The sequence below is a fragment of the Diceros bicornis genome, chromosome 21, assembly GCF_020826845.1.
Source record: "Diceros bicornis minor isolate mBicDic1 chromosome 21, mDicBic1.mat.cur, whole genome shotgun sequence".
NCBI lineage: Eukaryota > Metazoa > Chordata > Mammalia > Perissodactyla > Rhinocerotidae > Diceros > Diceros bicornis.
In genome coordinates, this window is record NC_080760.1 from 44,606,171 (window position 1) to 44,624,375 (window position 18,205).

Sequence of the window (18,205 nt, forward strand, 5' to 3'; positions counted from 1 at the left end):
CCAAAACGGAGTGCTTGAACTTAACCGCTATGCCACCAGGCTGGCCCCCATATATGAATGATTTTTAATGCCACTAAGAATCGTCGCAACAGCAAACACGTACAATGTAGCAGGCACTGGGCTAAGTGCTCCATAGGCATGATCTCATTGAATTCTCACATCCTCCCTAAGAACCTACACCCCACTTGACAGATGAGGACACTGAGGTTCAGAGAAGCACCTGATAAAGATCTCATGGTTACCCAGTTGCAGAGCTGGGATGTGAACTCATCTATCTGTCTGACTCAAGCCTTGTGTGTTTCCCATAACATTAACGCCGACTTCCTTAAATGTTTCAGTTAAAATCAAAGATCTTCCCAGACATAACATTATTAAAAGGAATAAGAGAGATTATCAAAGGAAAGTACAAATTTAAACTTTTTGGAGAGTAAGCATTTTATCTAGTGCTAATGACCTTTATATTATTCTGCTTAAAAATATGAGAGCTGTCTGGAACACTCTGGAGAGTCCTTGCACTATTTTCCCTGTAACTTCCATCGACTCAATACAGACTTTAATAGTAACGGGCAAGTTTTCACACAAAAACTCTATCAGAAAACCCATAAAAGCTAACCCAACAAGTAAAAAAGTAAAAACGCAAATTCGGTGCCATAGAATCTCAAACATAATAAAATAGTAGTCCTGCAATGTACACAAACAACAACAGTGCTGGTGTAGAACAATGGATGTCTCTCAAAATACACCAGCAATCACATAGGACTCAAGTGTAATTATGAAAAAAAAAAAAAAAACAAAAACCCAAACAATCTCAAGTAGGAATACGTGGTACAAATGACTCAAAAACAGGTAAAACACCAAGTAAGGGAGGAGGCGGCGGGGGGGGGGGGTCACCAGAAATGCCTCTTTAGTGACAAGGATGCATATATCTATAACAGGAGCTCCACAGGCTGTCCAGATCAACGTTAGCATTTTAAGTAAGACAGCACTTTTGAGGAGACAAATAGTCACACTAATTTGAGTTACTGATTTATAGAAAACACTGAAGACTGAAGACAATACTATTTCTTATCATTTGGCTATAGAAGGTCATTATATCACTATATATAGTGACCAAATGAAGACCAGAAAGAAAGAAAGAATTAAGAAAACCAATGAAGTGAAGGGGCTTTACTTGGGCTAATAATTATGATAGCAATATTCCACTTACTTGCACTGTGCATGGTAATACTTTATAAGATTCTGCAGCAGATCCACACCCTTTTTGGTCTTGATTTCATTAACTTTAATGAGATACTGTGGAAATAAAACAGAATTGCACACTGATCATATGGACAGGGCTCTTCAGTCACAGGTGCGGGTAGCAGATCATCAACCGTGAATCTGCACAAGTCACTGAGCCTTGGCTGTCTTCGGACAGTGTGAGCTTAGTTCAGAGAATGCGAACTTGGCACAGTCACAAGTGTACAGAACAAACTGATTAGAGTGTTAGCATTTTACAAATGCCTAAGATTAGTTTACTAGACAAGCAGAAGTCAAACACAGCAAAACATTCTGGAATAACTGATTATTTCCCCTTGGTGCAGTGGCTCTCAAACTTACAGTTCATGTGGTCAAAACTTGGAAGATGGATTGTTCTTTGCAGAAAACAAGTAAAACAGCATTCTCTCGAGGAATACGGCATAAGATATTGAAACTTTTAGACCAAGGAGGTGAATTAGAAAGAATTTTTGCCACTCAAAAATGGAAGAATAAAAATAAAAATAATGCATTATTAGTTTATGCAGTTAACTAAACACTACTAGCTCTGACTTTCACAATTGGCCAAGATTTTCTGTTGATAGTTTGCTTCTTGTTCACTTGTTTTATTGTGTGGAAGTGTTCATGAGTAGGCAAGTTCAAGAAGGAGCCAAAGGTTATGAGGGGGAAAAAAAGAAAAAGATTTAAGGAAGAAAAACTTAAAACCGAGAAAACTCTATTTTAATATTTTCTGAAAACTGCAAAAGGAAATCCATCACTCAATCTCAATGTCAGAATGGGTTGGTCTCTAGGTCAGGGAGTGCCAGTGTGCAATGGGAACTCAGTTTGAGATCCACTGCTCTAAGTTGAGGGCAGCATGCTTTTCATTGCATTTTTTTCATAAACTCACACTTTTTTAATGACTACTTCATTTAAACTTTCATTCAAATTGGACACATGCTTAAAAAAAACATGCTCTAAACCTGTACCAAAAAACTTAATATTCACCAGTGTTATCCCTCACCAAAATTTGTTTTCCACACTCACTCTCAAGCAACATTAAAGTTCTCACCAAGAATCCTGTTTTGGCTTAAAGAGCCCCATAGGACCCAGGCTCAAAATATGAGACAACAGTGAAATGGCGGATCCCAAAATGCTTGGAGAAAAATGGAGATTAGAATCCTTAAGAAACAGTCACCTCCTCTAATAATCCAACACAGCCTGTTTTTAAGCATAAAAACTGCTGACTGGCAGGAAAGACTACAGTTAATAAAATTCTAGATCAATGGCTGAAGAGTTTGTTCTTACTTCGCACATTTGGAGCTGAAAGAGGCGCCGTTCCTTCTCCATTTCTTCTGCAATCTCTGCTCCGGTTATCTCTGTGCGGATCATCCCGTGCTGTTTGGCATGTTCTCTTTTCTCCTTTTCAATTTTTGTACTGTCATTAAAGCAGATGTCATCATTAAAACAAAAAAACAAAACGAAACCCCCCACACTCACGTCTTTCCTTTAATGAGAGCACCTTGATTATTTCTTAATTACTAGAGTTAGAGGCTGGAACACATAAGTTGGTAGCATCGATCAAAAGTAAAAATCTTTAGATTCAAAGAGAATGAATACATTGTATGGATTTTCATCTAGGAAACTTCTTACATTTTAACTTTGATCTTATACATGGATGGATTCATATAAATTCTCTTACATTTTGGTTGGCATGAAGAAATTTTGACAGTTTACTTTTTCTTGGATAAAGTACTTTATGATGAAAAAGAATCAGAAAGTTGGAGAAGTGAGGTATGTCTTGATTATCAATAGACTATGAGACTTAGAATTATTTCAAGGCCATTAAGGTATGTAATGGGTCCTTGTGGGAAGGAACAAAAATTAGTCAAAAGTAATTTGCAATATTCCTCTAAACTTGGGCTGTTTCCATACCCCAATAACGCATTTTAATCATTCAACCATCTGGCATTGGATTGTACAAAATAAGGACTGGGAGAAATCCCAATCTATAATTTGGAATCCTATGAAAATGTTGTTCAGTGGGGAGGCGGCCAGGAGGGAACCAGAGAAATAAGAAGAAGGGCCCACAGCAAATCTGCAGTACCCAAGGCTAATGCTTGGCGATGACAGACGACACTCTGGTAATAACACACTAATGGTCACAGCCCTCTTTCCGAAAATCCATTTAACTTGAAAACAGACTTCTAATTTCAGAAACAGCCTGTAATTTCTAGTTGTGAATGCAAAGACTAACTGATTTAGCTTTCAAGACTTCTTTTAAACTGTGGTGGTGTGAAACCAAACCCCAAAGAAAGCCAATAACCTTGTCTATATACAAAAACAGTGGAAAATCAACCCATCAACTCAGTGGAAAATCTTCTAGCAGGAATCTGTAGATGCTCGGGAAGAAACACGAGGGGCAGGCATAACTTAGTAATAGTAGGCTTCTGGGTTAACAGGGTGACTTGACAACATAGATTTATTTCTTCTTCCTTCAGCAATCCCACTAAAATGATAGTAAAGTCATAAAAAATTATAATCTCCCAAAGACAAAAATTGGAGACAAAAAAGAATGAGAAAATTCAACAAACATCTAGAAGAGTAGGTCTCACGAGAAAAAGCATAAGAGAAAGTGTGCACCCCAAACGACAGGGATCCCTGCCTCCTTGGCCTGTGTCGCTTCCAGAATGCCATCATATACAATCACTAGATAGGGGGCGCAGGGAACTGAATTGTGCCAGCAGACAGACCTCTAGATACTGACATTCAGAATATTCCTGATAAAGAAGCTGTCTTGACATCTAAACTTAAACCCAAAAAGGTGGCTCTCATTGCTTTCTTGACAAGCCTTGCTGGTGTATTCGAGCTTTCAATCAATTTTTGGGTGCCTTGCTCTGAAATATGAATGGGCAGTCAAAGACTATAAGATAATTGAGGAAAGGCCTCAAATGAAAGCGAGAGATCAAAATAACAAGTGGCCTGGGGTGGGGGAGGGGGAGGGAACCAGAGGCAATAAGGGAGCAGAAAAAGTTTTCTAAAATGTAATCAGATCTTCAGAGAGCTACAATACTGCATCTATGAAAAAACAAAAAAGAAACTATAAGACCAAAACAAAAAACAAAAAAACCCCAAAATCCAACTAATGGAGAAAAAGTGCTTTTAGAAATTTAAAATGATAGAATAAAAAAATCAACTGAAACAGTGGGAAAAAAAAAACTGAAGAAATAACTTAAAACATAACACAGACAAATAGGACAGAAAAGAGAAGGAAATTATAGGAACAATCTAGGAAGTCCAACATTATAGGATGAGTTTCAGGAGAGTAAAAAGAAAAAAACAAATGGAAGGAATTATAAGAAAATTTTCCAAAAATTAAGAACTAAAAAATTGCAAATAGGTCAACACCTATGCCACGGCACATGAAGAAACTTTGTGAAACCTTTTATAAATAGAAGAGCTCAACATTTTCTAACTGAAAATAAATCAAAAAAAACCTCCATGTGTCACACACAAAGAAATGGGAATCAGAGAGGCATTATATTTTTTCTTTAGCAGCACTGAAAATTAGAAAAACAACAGACCAATGCCCTCAATATTTTGGGAGAAAATGATTATAAAATTAGGATTTTATATGCAGCCAAACTCACATTCTGTGTTACGGTCAAATGAAGATTTTTTTTTGGCAGGGAAAGATTCGCCCTGAGCTAACAACTGTTGCCAATCTTCCTCTTTTTTTTCCCCTCCCCAAAACCTCAGAACATAGTTGTGTATCCTAGTTGTAAGTCCTTCTAGTTCTTCTACATGAGCCACCGCCACAGCACGGAAACTGACAGACGGGTAGTGTGGTTCAGTGACCGGGAAGCGAACCCGGGCCGCTGAAGCGGAGTGCGCTGAACTTTAACCACTAAGCCATCAGGGCTGGCTCTTAAGATATTTTTTTGACATGCCAAAGCCTAAAAATTTTACCTCCTTTAGAGCCGTTCCCTGGAAATGACTGGAGTTGATGTGCCAGCAAAATATGGGACTTTGTCAGGAAAGAGGAAGTAGGAGATGTACCACTAAGGACAGGCCCAGAATGACAGCTGCCTGCTGATCTAAAGGGCCCTGGAAGGATGCCTCCAGGACAGAAAAGGAGGAACTGACAGAGAATGCAATGATAATAGATATCTAATCATTATAATAATATATATCATGGGTTTTCTAAACAGAAATACAATTGGTAGGTAGTGGACATCCATAGGTACGATGATAAAAATTCACAAAGGATTCATATAGAACTAAGCAAATAAAGAAATAAGGCAGTTATTTCATTAAGAAAAAGCAAAAAATTGTACTATAAGAATGGAAATTCAATTGTAATACACCATTCAGATTGGCAATGAATATTTATACCCACAAAAATTTAAACACCGACAACTGGTTTAATCACAAATTGTATTAATCATATTGGATGAACAGGGAGTGGGAAAGTGATGGGGGGTGGTTGTGCAAGAGAGCTAAGTCCTCATCACAGATGGCAACATATCACAGATGGACCAAGAAAGAACAGACAGGGAATACTGAGGAACATGGAGATGAATAAACCAGGGAACAGGTAAGAGGTGGACAAGCAGAGAGACTAGGAGGGGAAGAGCAGTGGGCAGAGGGCTGCTGCGTTTCTCCATTAGAAGCACACTCATTGCCTACTTAATAGTCACTCTCCCCTTCATCATTAGACAAGAGCCCGCATCATCAGGTACAGCATAAGCTCACCGAGTCAAAATTCTGAGGACAACACAGATGAGTGAGCAGCCAGACAAGTTCGTATGTCATCTGAGAAGTGCTATGAAGGCACCTGGTCGCCCCTAGAATGCTTTATATTCTCTGAAAAACTACAGTGTTGAAGATTCTTGAAGTTACTTGGGGTTTCTCTTATACGCAGTCAGAGCAAGTCTTAACTGATACAAGCACTATTTGATGTTTTACGTACATGTACAATTTTGACCAAATAATATTTGATCATTAAAAAATCTAATAGAGGGGCCGGCCTGGTGGCATAGTGGTTAAGTTCACACACTCTGCTTTGGTGGCCTGGGGTTCGCTGGTTTGGATCCCGGGCACAGATCTATGCACCGCTCATCAAGCCATGCTGTGTTGACATCCCACATACAAAATAGAGGAAGATGGGCACAGATGTTAGCTCGAGCCAATCTTCCTCAGCAAAAAGAGGAAGATTGGCAACAGATGTTAGCTCAGGGCCAAGCTTCTTCACCAAAAAAAAAAATCTAATAGAAACTATTTGAATGTCCACCCTATGCTAGACAACTGTGACAATTGCTTCAACACAGTATCTCCTTTTGTCCTCACAAAAACCTTGAGAAGTAGGTAATCTGTACATTATTTTACAGGTGAGAATCATCAAAGTTAAGTATCTCAGCTCAAGGTCACAAAACTGGTTAAGTGGCACTGCCCAGATTCTCACACAGATCTCTGCTTCCCAAGTCTGTGATCTTAACCACGACACCTCAGTGCCTCCTGAGTTCTAAATGGAAGACCACAGAAAATGTCCAGCCTCCTCGGTTATCAAAGCTAAGAAATTAATTTTTGGTTTTTTTTGCGTTAAGTCATTTAGTTTTCTGTAACTCATAAACAAATGAGTCCTACTACAAGTCATTTAGTTTTCTGTAACTCATAAACAAATGAGTCCTACTACATCAAACTGACAAATGTTTGTTTTCTTCCTGCATGTCAGTGAGAAAGAAGCCTATCTCAGGAAAATGATTTGTTGACAGGATTTATTAAAAAACCAAAATAAAACCAAAATCTTCCTCGTGAGGTTCTAAAATTAGAACCCACTCAACTCACTATTCCTGTTGTGTATTTCCAAGTCTGGATTATTCCTTTATTCCTTCAATAAATATTCCCCAAGTACCAGCCATGTGCCAAGGACTCCGCTAGGCACTAGGAGATTAACACCATACACAAGGACAGCGTGGTCCCCGCCCTCACCGAGTTCAGAGTCTGGAGGACAATACAGAAAAGTAAACAGCCAGACAAGTTCGTATATCGTGTGAGAAAACTGCTCTGAAGGGCGCCTGGATCATCTTAGAATGCTTTAGGTTCCATGATATTCATAATCTAGACCACCAGGCAATTCAAGTAAATGGATTTTCAGCTAAGTACAGCGACACCACCTAGGACTGGCAGTCCTTTAGCTGACAAAGCACATATTACATCTTGTTTTGTTATTCCTATGTCCTACAAAGAAGATATGTTCCATAACTAGTCTAGAGCTAAGGTTTTTCTCCCCATTTTGTGGACTCCATCCCCCTTCTCTAAGTACTTAGTTCTATTCCCTCCAAGTGCGAGCAGTCACCTCTGGGCAGGGCCAGTACTTGGCTCACAAGCGTGAGTGTTCACGACCTACTTTCATACAGAAAGATGCCACGGCCCACAGCATTCATTTATATCAGCTGACCATTTTAAGAATCGTTTTGTTCTCAGCTGCTTTTATAACTGTCAACGCACAAAAGTATTTCTAAGGCAGCAAGTCCCCAATGATGCACTTATTACACGAGTATTACAAAAGTAGTTTGGGAACAAAATATTTATCCTGAATTTGTTTTTCTTTTGCTTATGTTTTCATTCTGCTGTTCTTGCTGCCTACGGAAATGCTTTTACTCTTTTATGTTTATAGTTATCTTTATAGCCAAGATTTTTATTAAACGCTTTAAAATACATTTCTCCTCCCACCCCAGTGGTTGGTGTTACAAATGTCTCAGGGTAACAATAATAAAGGAACACGGGGTGATCACCAGGTGCTTCCCGTGCATTACCCTAATCCCCCAGGATAACCCCACCAGGGAGGCCATCTGACTGCAGAGCCCATGCTCTGCTGATCAGGCTCCAGGGTCAACGGACTGGACTACGTGCCAGCTCGACACTTACTAGCTTTATGATCTGCTGCCAGCCCCTTAGCCTCTCTAGGCTTCACTTTCCTGATCTAGAAACAGACAGTGAAAGCTGCACATTGATAGGGTTGGTGTGAGGAGGTCACGCATGTAAAACACTTTGCATAGGCCCAGGAAGGCAGGAAGATGTCACAAACGCTAGCTAGTGTTTTTATTATTTCCCAATGGCTATGCTATATGGAAATGTAAATGGCTTATGGTTATATGCTAACTATAATGAAAGGGAAGTTGTAACAGCCATAGGTCTACAACTTGATAGTTAATATCAGCCATGATGCCAAAACACTTGACAGTAAAAGCACATCTCACTCCAGACAACTGGCTTGGGAGATGTACCACTTTAATTAGTCGGCATACCTGATCCTCTTGGCCCTTAAAAGGATGGGCTAGGGCCGGCCCGGTGGCACAAGCGGTTAAGTGCGCGCGCTCTGCTGTGGCGGCCCGGGGTTCGCAGGTTCGGATCCCGAGCGCGCACCAACGCACCGCTTGTCAAGCCATGCTGTGGTGGCATCCCACATAAAATGGAGGAAGATGGGCATGGATGTTAGCTCAGAGCCAATCTTCCTCAGCAAAAAGAGGAGGATTGGCAGATGTTAGCTCAGGGCGGATCTTCCTCACAAAAAGAAAGAAAGAAAGAAAGAATCCTAAAAAAAAAAAAAAAAAAAAAGATGGGCTAAATAACTGTTTGTCCAGGGGCCCGCCTGGTGGCGTAGTGGTTAAGCTTGTGCGCTCCGCTTCAGCGGCCCAGGGTTCGCCAGTTTGGATCCTGGGCGTGGACCTACGCACCACTCATGAAGCCATGCTGAGGCTGCGTCCCACATACACCAACTAGAAGAATGTGCAACTATGACATACAACTATCTACTGGGGCTTTGCGGAGAAAAAAGGAAAAAAGGAGGAAGAGTGGCAACAGATGTTAGCTCGGGGGCCTATCCTCCTCAAAACATTTAATTAATTAATTAATTACTTTAAAAAAACACAGAAACCAGGTCATCTGGGTTTAAAAAAAAAAATCGTCCAGAAGATACTAGTTAAGGGCTCTGTCCTTCTTCCAGTTATTCTTTTTCTTAGGAGACTCACAACAATATTAAAAGATCAAAGTAAACCAAACCAAACAAAAAACCACTTACAACTTCGTCTCATAATCTTTCCAAGCTTTGTCAAATGGCTTCTTGAGATCCTAAGAAAAGAGAAAATGAAATTGAAATTGAATTTTCTTTTGCTTAAAGGTGAATAAATAACTTCGAAATAACGTCTTAGCAAAATGCTTTCCTTTATAGGACACTTGAAACTTTACACAAGACAACTGCACACACATCACACCATTCACTGCAAGAGAAGCCTGAAAGAACTGAAGGGTGAGCATTCCTAGACGCGTCGATGAAGCAGGACCCAGCGGTTCTGAGAGGCTGGGTCCACAGAGTGGGGCCAAGACTCAGGTACAGATCTCCCTCACCCACTTAGGCTCCCACCAATCTTCTTGAAAGTGTCTCATCTTGTTCTCAGTCAATAACATTATGTGAAGTGGCACATCTTTTCCAATGATCATTTTCCAACTACATTTTCTACGCTAAAAATGTTCAGAGTGCCTTTCAAATACAAGTACCATAATGATCTTAAAAGAGAAAAACTCAATCCTTTTAAGTTAAAGCGAAAATCAAATTTCTGAACACTTACTCCTTTGACTCCCTTTAGGTCTCCTTTTAATAAGGAATCCAAGGTGAAGATCACATTGTGGCTCAGACCCTGGAGCTGAAAAACAAAGCAGAGATGGGAGACAGTTAAACAAAAAAGTGCGAACACAACAATAAACCAGCTCATGTTGACTGAGCATTTCCCACACACCTGGCTCTGTGTCAGGGATTTACACACACCATTTCTCTGGGCCTGCGGGACACCTCCTCGGTCAGGCGGCACAACTGGCCCCACTAGGCACGTGAGCGGAGAGCTGCGATCTGCATCCGGGCAGTGTGGCTCCAGAGCCAGTGGTCTGAACTATGCTGCATTGTACGTACACTTGTACAAACAATTCCTCAAACCACTTTTAGAACTTTCCTTGCTCCTCTTGAAATGGTAGATCTTAATTTGACTTTTCTTCAAATGCCTCTGTCAGAGTAAGGAGGTGATTGTACAGCTGGCTTTTACCACCTCCTTTCTAGATTCTTCTCTGGCATTTATCCCTATCTGAAATTACCTGGTTTGTTTACATGTGTATTCTGTCTCCCCCACCAGAACATAAGCTCAGTGAGAGCAGGGAGCTTGACTACTCTACTCACAACTGTATCCACAGGGCCTAGATGCCAGTAAAAAGACAAGAGATTTAGGAAGTGCCATCTAAGCTGGGGTGCAAGTGTTGTCACCGTTCCAAGGCAGTGACCTGAGTCTCTTTGATTTTAGGATGGTGCAAAGAGGAGTCTACAGGGGAGGGGCAGATAGAGCTGTTACCCAGCTGGAGAGAAGAAGGAGGGGTAGACAACTACAGGCAGACAAGAGTTTATCATATAGTCTGTCTTCAAGGAGATCCCTAGAATTTTGGTGAAATCAGTTGTTTGTCGGTCTGTCCAGCCATCCAACCACCCTTTCATCAGTCATTTACCAGGTACCTGTTCTGTGACACCCACGATGCTAGGGCCTGGAGGCAAGGATGAATAAAACACTGCTCCTGCCTAGAGAGCTCAAAACCCAGGGAGAGACGTAGTCAGTACGCAACTAACACAACCACATTATGATATGACGCGTTGTATTAGAGGTGGAGGGAGAAAGTAGTGTGAGAAGAAAAAACGCTGACACTTATGGGCGTTGTGTGTGACTTTCTTAACCACATCTCAAGGTGAGGATATTCTAACCTATCGTGGACGGCTGCTGTGAAGATGGAATGAGTCAATGTATATGAAAAGTGCTAGCTTACTCCCTGACACCTAGAAAGTGCTAAATACATGTGTACTTTTAAAACCCAATGAGCTGTTAAATATGAAGAAGGCAATGTGGGAGTGGAGAGGGGCAGGAACAGGGAGACCTTCCCTTTGGCTCTTAATTTCTCTCTAACCCTTTCCTGTGGTTCTCATCCCAGCTTCCGCAGTTCACAGGTCATTCTACGAATTGCTCTCCCTGACCAACAACTTTATGCACGAGGAAAGTTTTCCAATGCGTATCACCAGAGGGCTTGGATTAGAAACAACACTCCTTCTTTCTTATTTCAAAGACAAAGAGATTCCTACTAAGACAATTCTATCTACGCAATTTCACCACCATCCAAACAGAGGAAGAGCCCAGCTGGCAGGCTGGCCAACAGTGAAAGGGCCATAGATTCAGAGTCTATGTTGTGTGAGGGTCTCGGGCATTGGTTCCTGGGGAATGGGGTGAAAAAAAATCTTAGATAGTATAATGGCTTGTTGCTTTCCAAAGGGTCACAGAACATAAACTGATACAGAGAATATCTGTGGTATTAAAATTTCATGGGGAAAAGTAATTAGGAAAAAGAATGTCTTAAAAAGGCTCCTTGGGGTGAGGGTTTGCAGGTAATAATAAAGAAAAAAAAAGGTTGAAAACACTGGCCTTAGGTATGAGATGGGAAAAATAAAGATTAAAAGGATTCACCCTCTGCCCTAGATGGACAACTGGAATAATATTTTGCTCTGAGTTGTCACCAATCTCATTCCTGGGATACAAGCCCCCCGCATCCTGCTATCCTGTGGGTCTTAGGAGTTTGTGTGGATGGTGGGTAAGTGAGGTAGGGGCCTTCCACGAATCAAGTCAGTACCTGTCTTTCCTCTGTTCGTGGAGATCCTTACATTATTTTCTTCCAAACACTTACCATCCCTAACCATTTATATACATACTTGTTTGCTGTGTCCCCAGTCTGAATGCAAGCTCTATTGCGCATTCATTGCTATATTTCCAGAATTTATAACACTGCCTAAAACAGAGGTGGTGCTCAGTAAACATTTGTAGAATGAAGGAAATACAGAATCATGTGTGTACGAGGTTCTTCTCTACAGGACTGTTGATGCTGATGGAAAGTTTAGTGCTTACCCATAGGGGCCTGGTTAATAAATTATGGAAGTTCTAAACAGTAGTCATAAAAAGGAGAATGCTCTCTATGTCTAACTTTGCAAATATCTCCAAGATAAATTGTTATGTGATAAAAGCAAAGTGTAAAACAGTATTCACAGTGTATAAGGATTTGTATCAAAAGAGGAAAAAATACGTCTTTGCTTAAATTATTTCTGAAAGGTTACAGAGTAAACTGCTGATACTGGTTCCCTCCAGGGATGGAAACGGGGTGGGCAAGGACAGAGGGTGGAAGAGGAGCCTTTTACTGTGTCCCTTTTCGCATTTTTTTGTGTGTGTGTGTGAGCAGGATCAGCCCTGAGCTAACATCCATGCCAACCCTCCTCTTTTTGCTGAGGAAGACTGGCGCTGGGCTAACATCTGTGCCCATCTTCCTCCACTTTACATGGGACGCCACCACAGCGTGGCCTGATAAGCGGTGCATCGGTGCGCGCCCGGGATCCGAACCCTGGCCGCCAGCAGCGGAGCGCGAGCACTTAACCGCTACGCCACAGGGCCGGCCCCCTTTTTGCATTTTTTTGGTAACATGTACTATATTGTTTATTCACAAAAAGTAAAAATTCTGAAACAAAAAATAAAGACAGTGATTATCAACTATTATTAACTATTAGTCCTAAATCAGGATTTTCACCAATGCCTCACATCCTTGGTGAAATGAAGCAGGAAAAACAAAAAAATACATTAATGTTATTGCCACCTTGATCTGAAGGCTGTATTACAAACTAACAATAAAAGAATTAGGAAACTCTGTGGTGAGTACTGAATGTAGGGTTGTTCAAAAGGAAAAGTCCCTTAAAAGCCATGTACTGACCACACAACAAACACACACTGTAACTGCTCAGCGTCGTCACTGTGGTTAGGCACAGGGCAGGGGGTGGTGGACTGCAGCTGCATTGATGGAAAACCCCAACAACTAAGAATTTCTTTGTGGTTATCCACACCATACTCTTGGGGGCTGATAAGAAACCAAGAAGGCAAAATGGTGTGTAGTATGAATGCAGAATCTTCCCAGGGATGAGCCTATGAAAAGGCCACAGGAAAAAAAAATTAAAACTTACAAACTCTTCTGTACTTTCCAGGAAAAAGTAAGTTGATATATAAAAACTGGCAAAGGAGATTGTTTTAAGTAAAAAGTCAATAGTAACTGCCTGTCACGAGAAAGAAACAGAGAGAAGTCAAAGAGAAGGCAGACCAATCTCAAGAGGAGGAAACTTTTAGGAAATATTTATTGAGGTGCAGAACTAAACTTCCTTCCTTGGAGACCTCAGTGAAGAGAAAACCTACTTTCTCAGATATTTTAAGGTGTTGCTCTGTGACAGAGATGGATTACATGACTTCACAGTTGCAGGATTCTTTAATTTTCCTGTTTTTTTATTTTCTAGTTCTTTCAGGAATCCTTTGCATGGCCTGAGCAAGACGTGCAAACTGATGTGCAGCAACAGCATCTCCACAATGAGTGCACTGTGGCCAACACAATACGGTAATAACACAGGTGGACAGGCTCCTGTACCACCTTCATTATCTTCAATGGATTCTTAAAAAAGCCTTTCAAATCTATTATCTGATTATTTCCCACTTATTTTACCAAAATTCTGGTGATTACTCCATTCCCATTTATCCAACTTCCTATCTATTTCCTTTCCATTAAGGATACAGTTGAATTAACCTAAGTTCTTTAAATGATTCAAGATTACAAGAGGTTGAAGAGTATGTTTTAAAAAGTGTATCTTTTCCATTTTATTATGCAAATGACATATTAAAAACCATTTCAAGAATGATGTTTGCGTGTGATACATATATTTGCTTTCCAAACAAATTGCTGTTTGCTTCCTTCCTCACAAAAGGGAAATCTCCCTTGGGAGTGTGTACACGTACACATAGACACACACACACCCCAACCAGAAATCTGGAATAAATCAGATGAGAGGTGGCTGAGGTCCATCATTCTGCATAACGATGCAAAAATGACTCGTTTAAGCAAATAAGCCATAATTAATATTGGCTTTGATAAAAATAACCATGTATTCCTTACAATTGCTTAAACACTACCAGACATTATACAAACAGCCTGGTAATCCCAGCCGTTGGCGATGACTTCACGAACAGTCTTACTCTGTGCATATAAACACACACACACTCACATCATCTGCACCAACTCTTTTTACCCCATATACCTTTACCACCAAAGAAACGATCTCGTTGTTTCCTGATTTATCACCTGTCTTCTCTCTCTAAAAGCTATGCTTAAGGGGAGGTGTCTCATCTGTTTTGTTCACTACCCGACCAGATCCCCAAACAGGAGCCAAGAAACAGCTGTCAGTCCTCACACTGCACTGTAATTTCGGGCTCGCCCGCAGGGTCGGTGCCCGTCAGGGCCCTCTGGAGCACGGGTAGAGGGGCCGTGACTCAGCAGCGCCTCGTTTTCTTCCCTCTGTGAGAGCAGGAGAGAGCAGCACAGCTCTACAAATGGAACCCCCGAGATACCTACACGCACATGCGACCGTATCGATTAATGAGGTCATCATTTGCTTGCTCTGTCATCTTGCATTAATTCTGACATTCTCTCTCCACTGCCTGCTGGTTCTCTCCCTCTCCTTACCTTCTACAGACAGAAACCGTTTCCCCTGAAAGTAAGGCTAATGCAAATCTGCTGACTTGCTTGACACATTGGAAAATCCAATTAAAATAATGAGCCAGCTCCCAGCAGCTAATTCAACGATTCCCTGGTATAAATTAGGTATCCTGGCTAACGTGTTAACTCCTTCATGCCCTAGAGAGCAATTTACTGCCTTGAAGCTATTTAAAACTGGTGTCTTGTCATCAGGCCCTTTCCCACGGGGTTATGACTCAGAGGAGAGAGTTCTCGGCAGGAGCTGAGACGCCTAAAGGCATGTGGCCACTCATCTCTCCTGGCCTGGGTGACTCTGGGCCAACTGCTGGACCTTGCTGACTTGGTTTCCTGACTTTAAAATGGGTGTCCTGGCACCTTCCTCAACCAGCCCACACCAGTGCAAGAGGATCAGAGCCTGAGACCAGCGAAGCTCCCAGTTGGCAGCAGGCCACAAAGCTGCCTGTTTTCACATGTGCTGCTGCATCGGCTGCTCCTGAGAACCTACGAGGTATTATTAAGTAACATGTTCAAACACAGTTAACTAGTTAAGTGGAGGGGCCAAACCACAAACCAGGTCTCACTCTACAGTCAATGAACTGTTTACAGCACTACCTTTTTACAGATATCGGAAGGTTTTAAAAACTGTAACATACTATAAATATGCATGAACAATTATTATCAGCTGTTAATGACCTATTAAATATTAAACTAAGCTTTATTTTACTTGGTGGCATATGCATCAAGGGGAAACAAAGACTACTACTCACGTGTTGAGGGCACTTACAAGCCCAACACAGATGAGACGTAATGACACCACCTCACCACTGCTCGGGGATCTGTATGTTTACCCTTCCCAGCCGCCAGAGCGCCCAGTGCTCACGTACGTGGTCAAGCAGGTGACATATACTTAGCTAGATGCGTGCCTGGGCCAGTCATCCAACCTTTTCGAGACTTGTCTCCTCGCCTATAAAGTGGTTCTGATAAGGCCCCTCCATGCGCTGCTAAGGAGACTGTGTGAGACACAGATACTGGCTGCAAGGCGTGCAAAATTCCTGGACCAACACAGACTCTTAAACAATGTAACGAGATTTATCTTCTTAGAATTCTTTACACTTGAAAAGCCCAGCCAGCAGTAGTAGTGGAAAAAATATAATGACAGCATTTTAGATACTGAAATAGATCCTTTGAGGCTGGAGTGGTGGTGGGGACCCCTCAATGTCCTTCATATTGCACCACATTCTCTCCATTGGTAAGTTTCATAGTTCTTGTTTCCCTGTCTCATTCCGCAAGGCAGTCTTTATAAACTGTAAGATAATGCATTCCATTATACCATGTTCTAATCTAGGCAGAGCAGCCTGAATTAGATTTATTAAAATGACAGATGGTACTGTGTTTAACATATGTTATCTAAAGCTATAGCTCACAACAACACTGTAAGATGGGTCTCTGTCTTACCCAATTAATGAGGAAACAGGTTCAGAGAGGTTAAGTAACTTGCCCAAGGTCAAACAGTAAAGCAGATGGTCAGGTTATTAATTAACGTTTTTACTGACTCCAAAGGCCATTCTCATTTCCTGTGTCATGCTGTTAGATTGAACTTTTAAAGTGATTATCAGATCATATCACTTTCCTGCTTAAAACCCATCAATGGCTTCTCATTGAACTGGATTCAAATCCAACCTCCCAGTTTAGGTCTGGCGTTGGCAACCTGTCTTAAGCCCCTCTACCCATTCCCACTACCCTTCAGCCATGCCAGCCCTTTTCAGCTTCTTGACCCATCAAGTTCTTTCCTCCTTTGCACACGCTTTACCATCTGTGGACCACTCTTCCTTTGGCTATTGCCAAAGAAACTTCTAGTCTCCATGTCACTTCCTCAGTGAGGTCTTGACCATTCTAAATAATCTCCTAGTAGTCTCAACCAGGCAGAATAGGCTCACTTTGGAAAAGTACTGCATTTTGAAATCACTTGTTACTTGACTGTCTAGAGCAAAGTTTCTTGAAGGCAGGGGCTACGACTGTTTCGTCCACCACTGTGTTACATCAAAACTCCTAGCACAGAGCAGACACATTATATATACTGAATAAAATGCTTGTTGATTGAGTAAATGGATGAACAAATGAATTCCTCTCCAAACCTGGAAAGCCGTTCTAAGACTCAGAAGTTTTACAGGATCTGAACCAGTTTTGGTCTTCCTGGAGTGCTCAGCATCAGAACGGAAGGTGGGGAGGTAGAGGTGGATTTAGGAGGTGGGTGGGAGGGTTAGAACTGCTCCCAGGATATGGTTGGGGTGACAGACCAAGGTGACCCTCCATCCAGTAGCTGTCAGGCTTTGTCTGACAACTGGGGAAGAAAGGGTGCTCTAGACTTGAACCTGCCTCCACTTGGCTGTGTAAGTTTAGGCCGGTCACTTCTCATTCCTGCCACTGATAAAATGAAAGGTCTATAAGGTCTCTAAAGCACCTTCTAGTTGTAATTCTCTTATAGCTTAAAATGAGCTACTGAGATACAACTGAACTCAGTAGGAAAACACCCAGACTGATTGGGTGAAATAGCTACAGGGAGACGCTCCAACTGCCTCATGAGCAGAAGGGTGACCCTGGTCCTCCCTCCAACAAAGTAACAAATAACAACAATAACTAAACAATTCTGTAGTAATGCTGAAGAGTTAGAGAGGTCAATTCATAACTCCTATCAAAACCCTAAATTTTTTGGTATAGTCCACAATAAAACTTCTGGTGGAATGTAAATATAACCTTTGAAAAAGTCTGAAATATCTCAAGAAAATGAGCTTCTTACTTTGACCAGAGCAAGGACTGCTATGCCTACCAGGGCCTTGGGCTACAAGCAGCTTCTCCCCATTTCCTAACAGACTCAAACAATAGTGAAGAAAGGAGAATGGAAATATTACAAACTGAATTCATGCTAATCACAGCATGTGCAGAGATTTCAAAAGATGCTTTCAACTGTTATCCTAAACAGTGAAAAAACGGAAACAATGGAAATGTTCAAAATAGGAGACTGGGTACATAAATTATGGTGCAAATGACAGGCATGCAGTACAGCTGTTAGAAACGAAGTCATGGACAGGGCCTCTGGGGTCTGCAGACCCCTCTTCAGAGGAGAGGCTCCAGGCTCCTGAACCCACTGCAACCAGGGTAGCTCTGCTTTAGGAGGTTGTATGCTTCCAATCCAGCAAAGGTTCTTATGCTACAATATTTTACAAAACAGGTAAACATTTTCAAAATACATAAGTAAGTGAAAACAGGATTATAAAACAGCACTACAGTATGAACCCAATGTTGTTAAAAATATTATATGACAAAAATTACACAG

General features: G+C 41.4%; 1 protein-coding gene across 3 annotated transcripts in view; it reads right to left on the bottom strand.

Moving 5' to 3' along the window:
* ASAP1 (ArfGAP with SH3 domain, ankyrin repeat and PH domain 1) overlaps nucleotides 1-18,205 on the bottom strand; it is a 355,431-nt gene that overhangs the window by 99,711 nt on the left and 237,515 nt on the right. For all 3 annotated transcript variants that reach the window (XM_058564945.1, XM_058564942.1, XM_058564946.1), the window contains 4 exons: nucleotides 9,867-9,941; nucleotides 9,320-9,369; nucleotides 2,545-2,674; nucleotides 1,208-1,293 (listed from right to left, as the gene is read on the bottom strand). In XM_058564945.1, coding sequence (XP_058420928.1) covers nucleotides 1,208-1,293; nucleotides 2,545-2,674; nucleotides 9,320-9,369; nucleotides 9,867-9,941 — 341 coding nt within the window. The remainder of the gene's footprint in view (nucleotides 1-1,207; nucleotides 1,294-2,544; nucleotides 2,675-9,319; nucleotides 9,370-9,866; nucleotides 9,942-18,205) is intronic.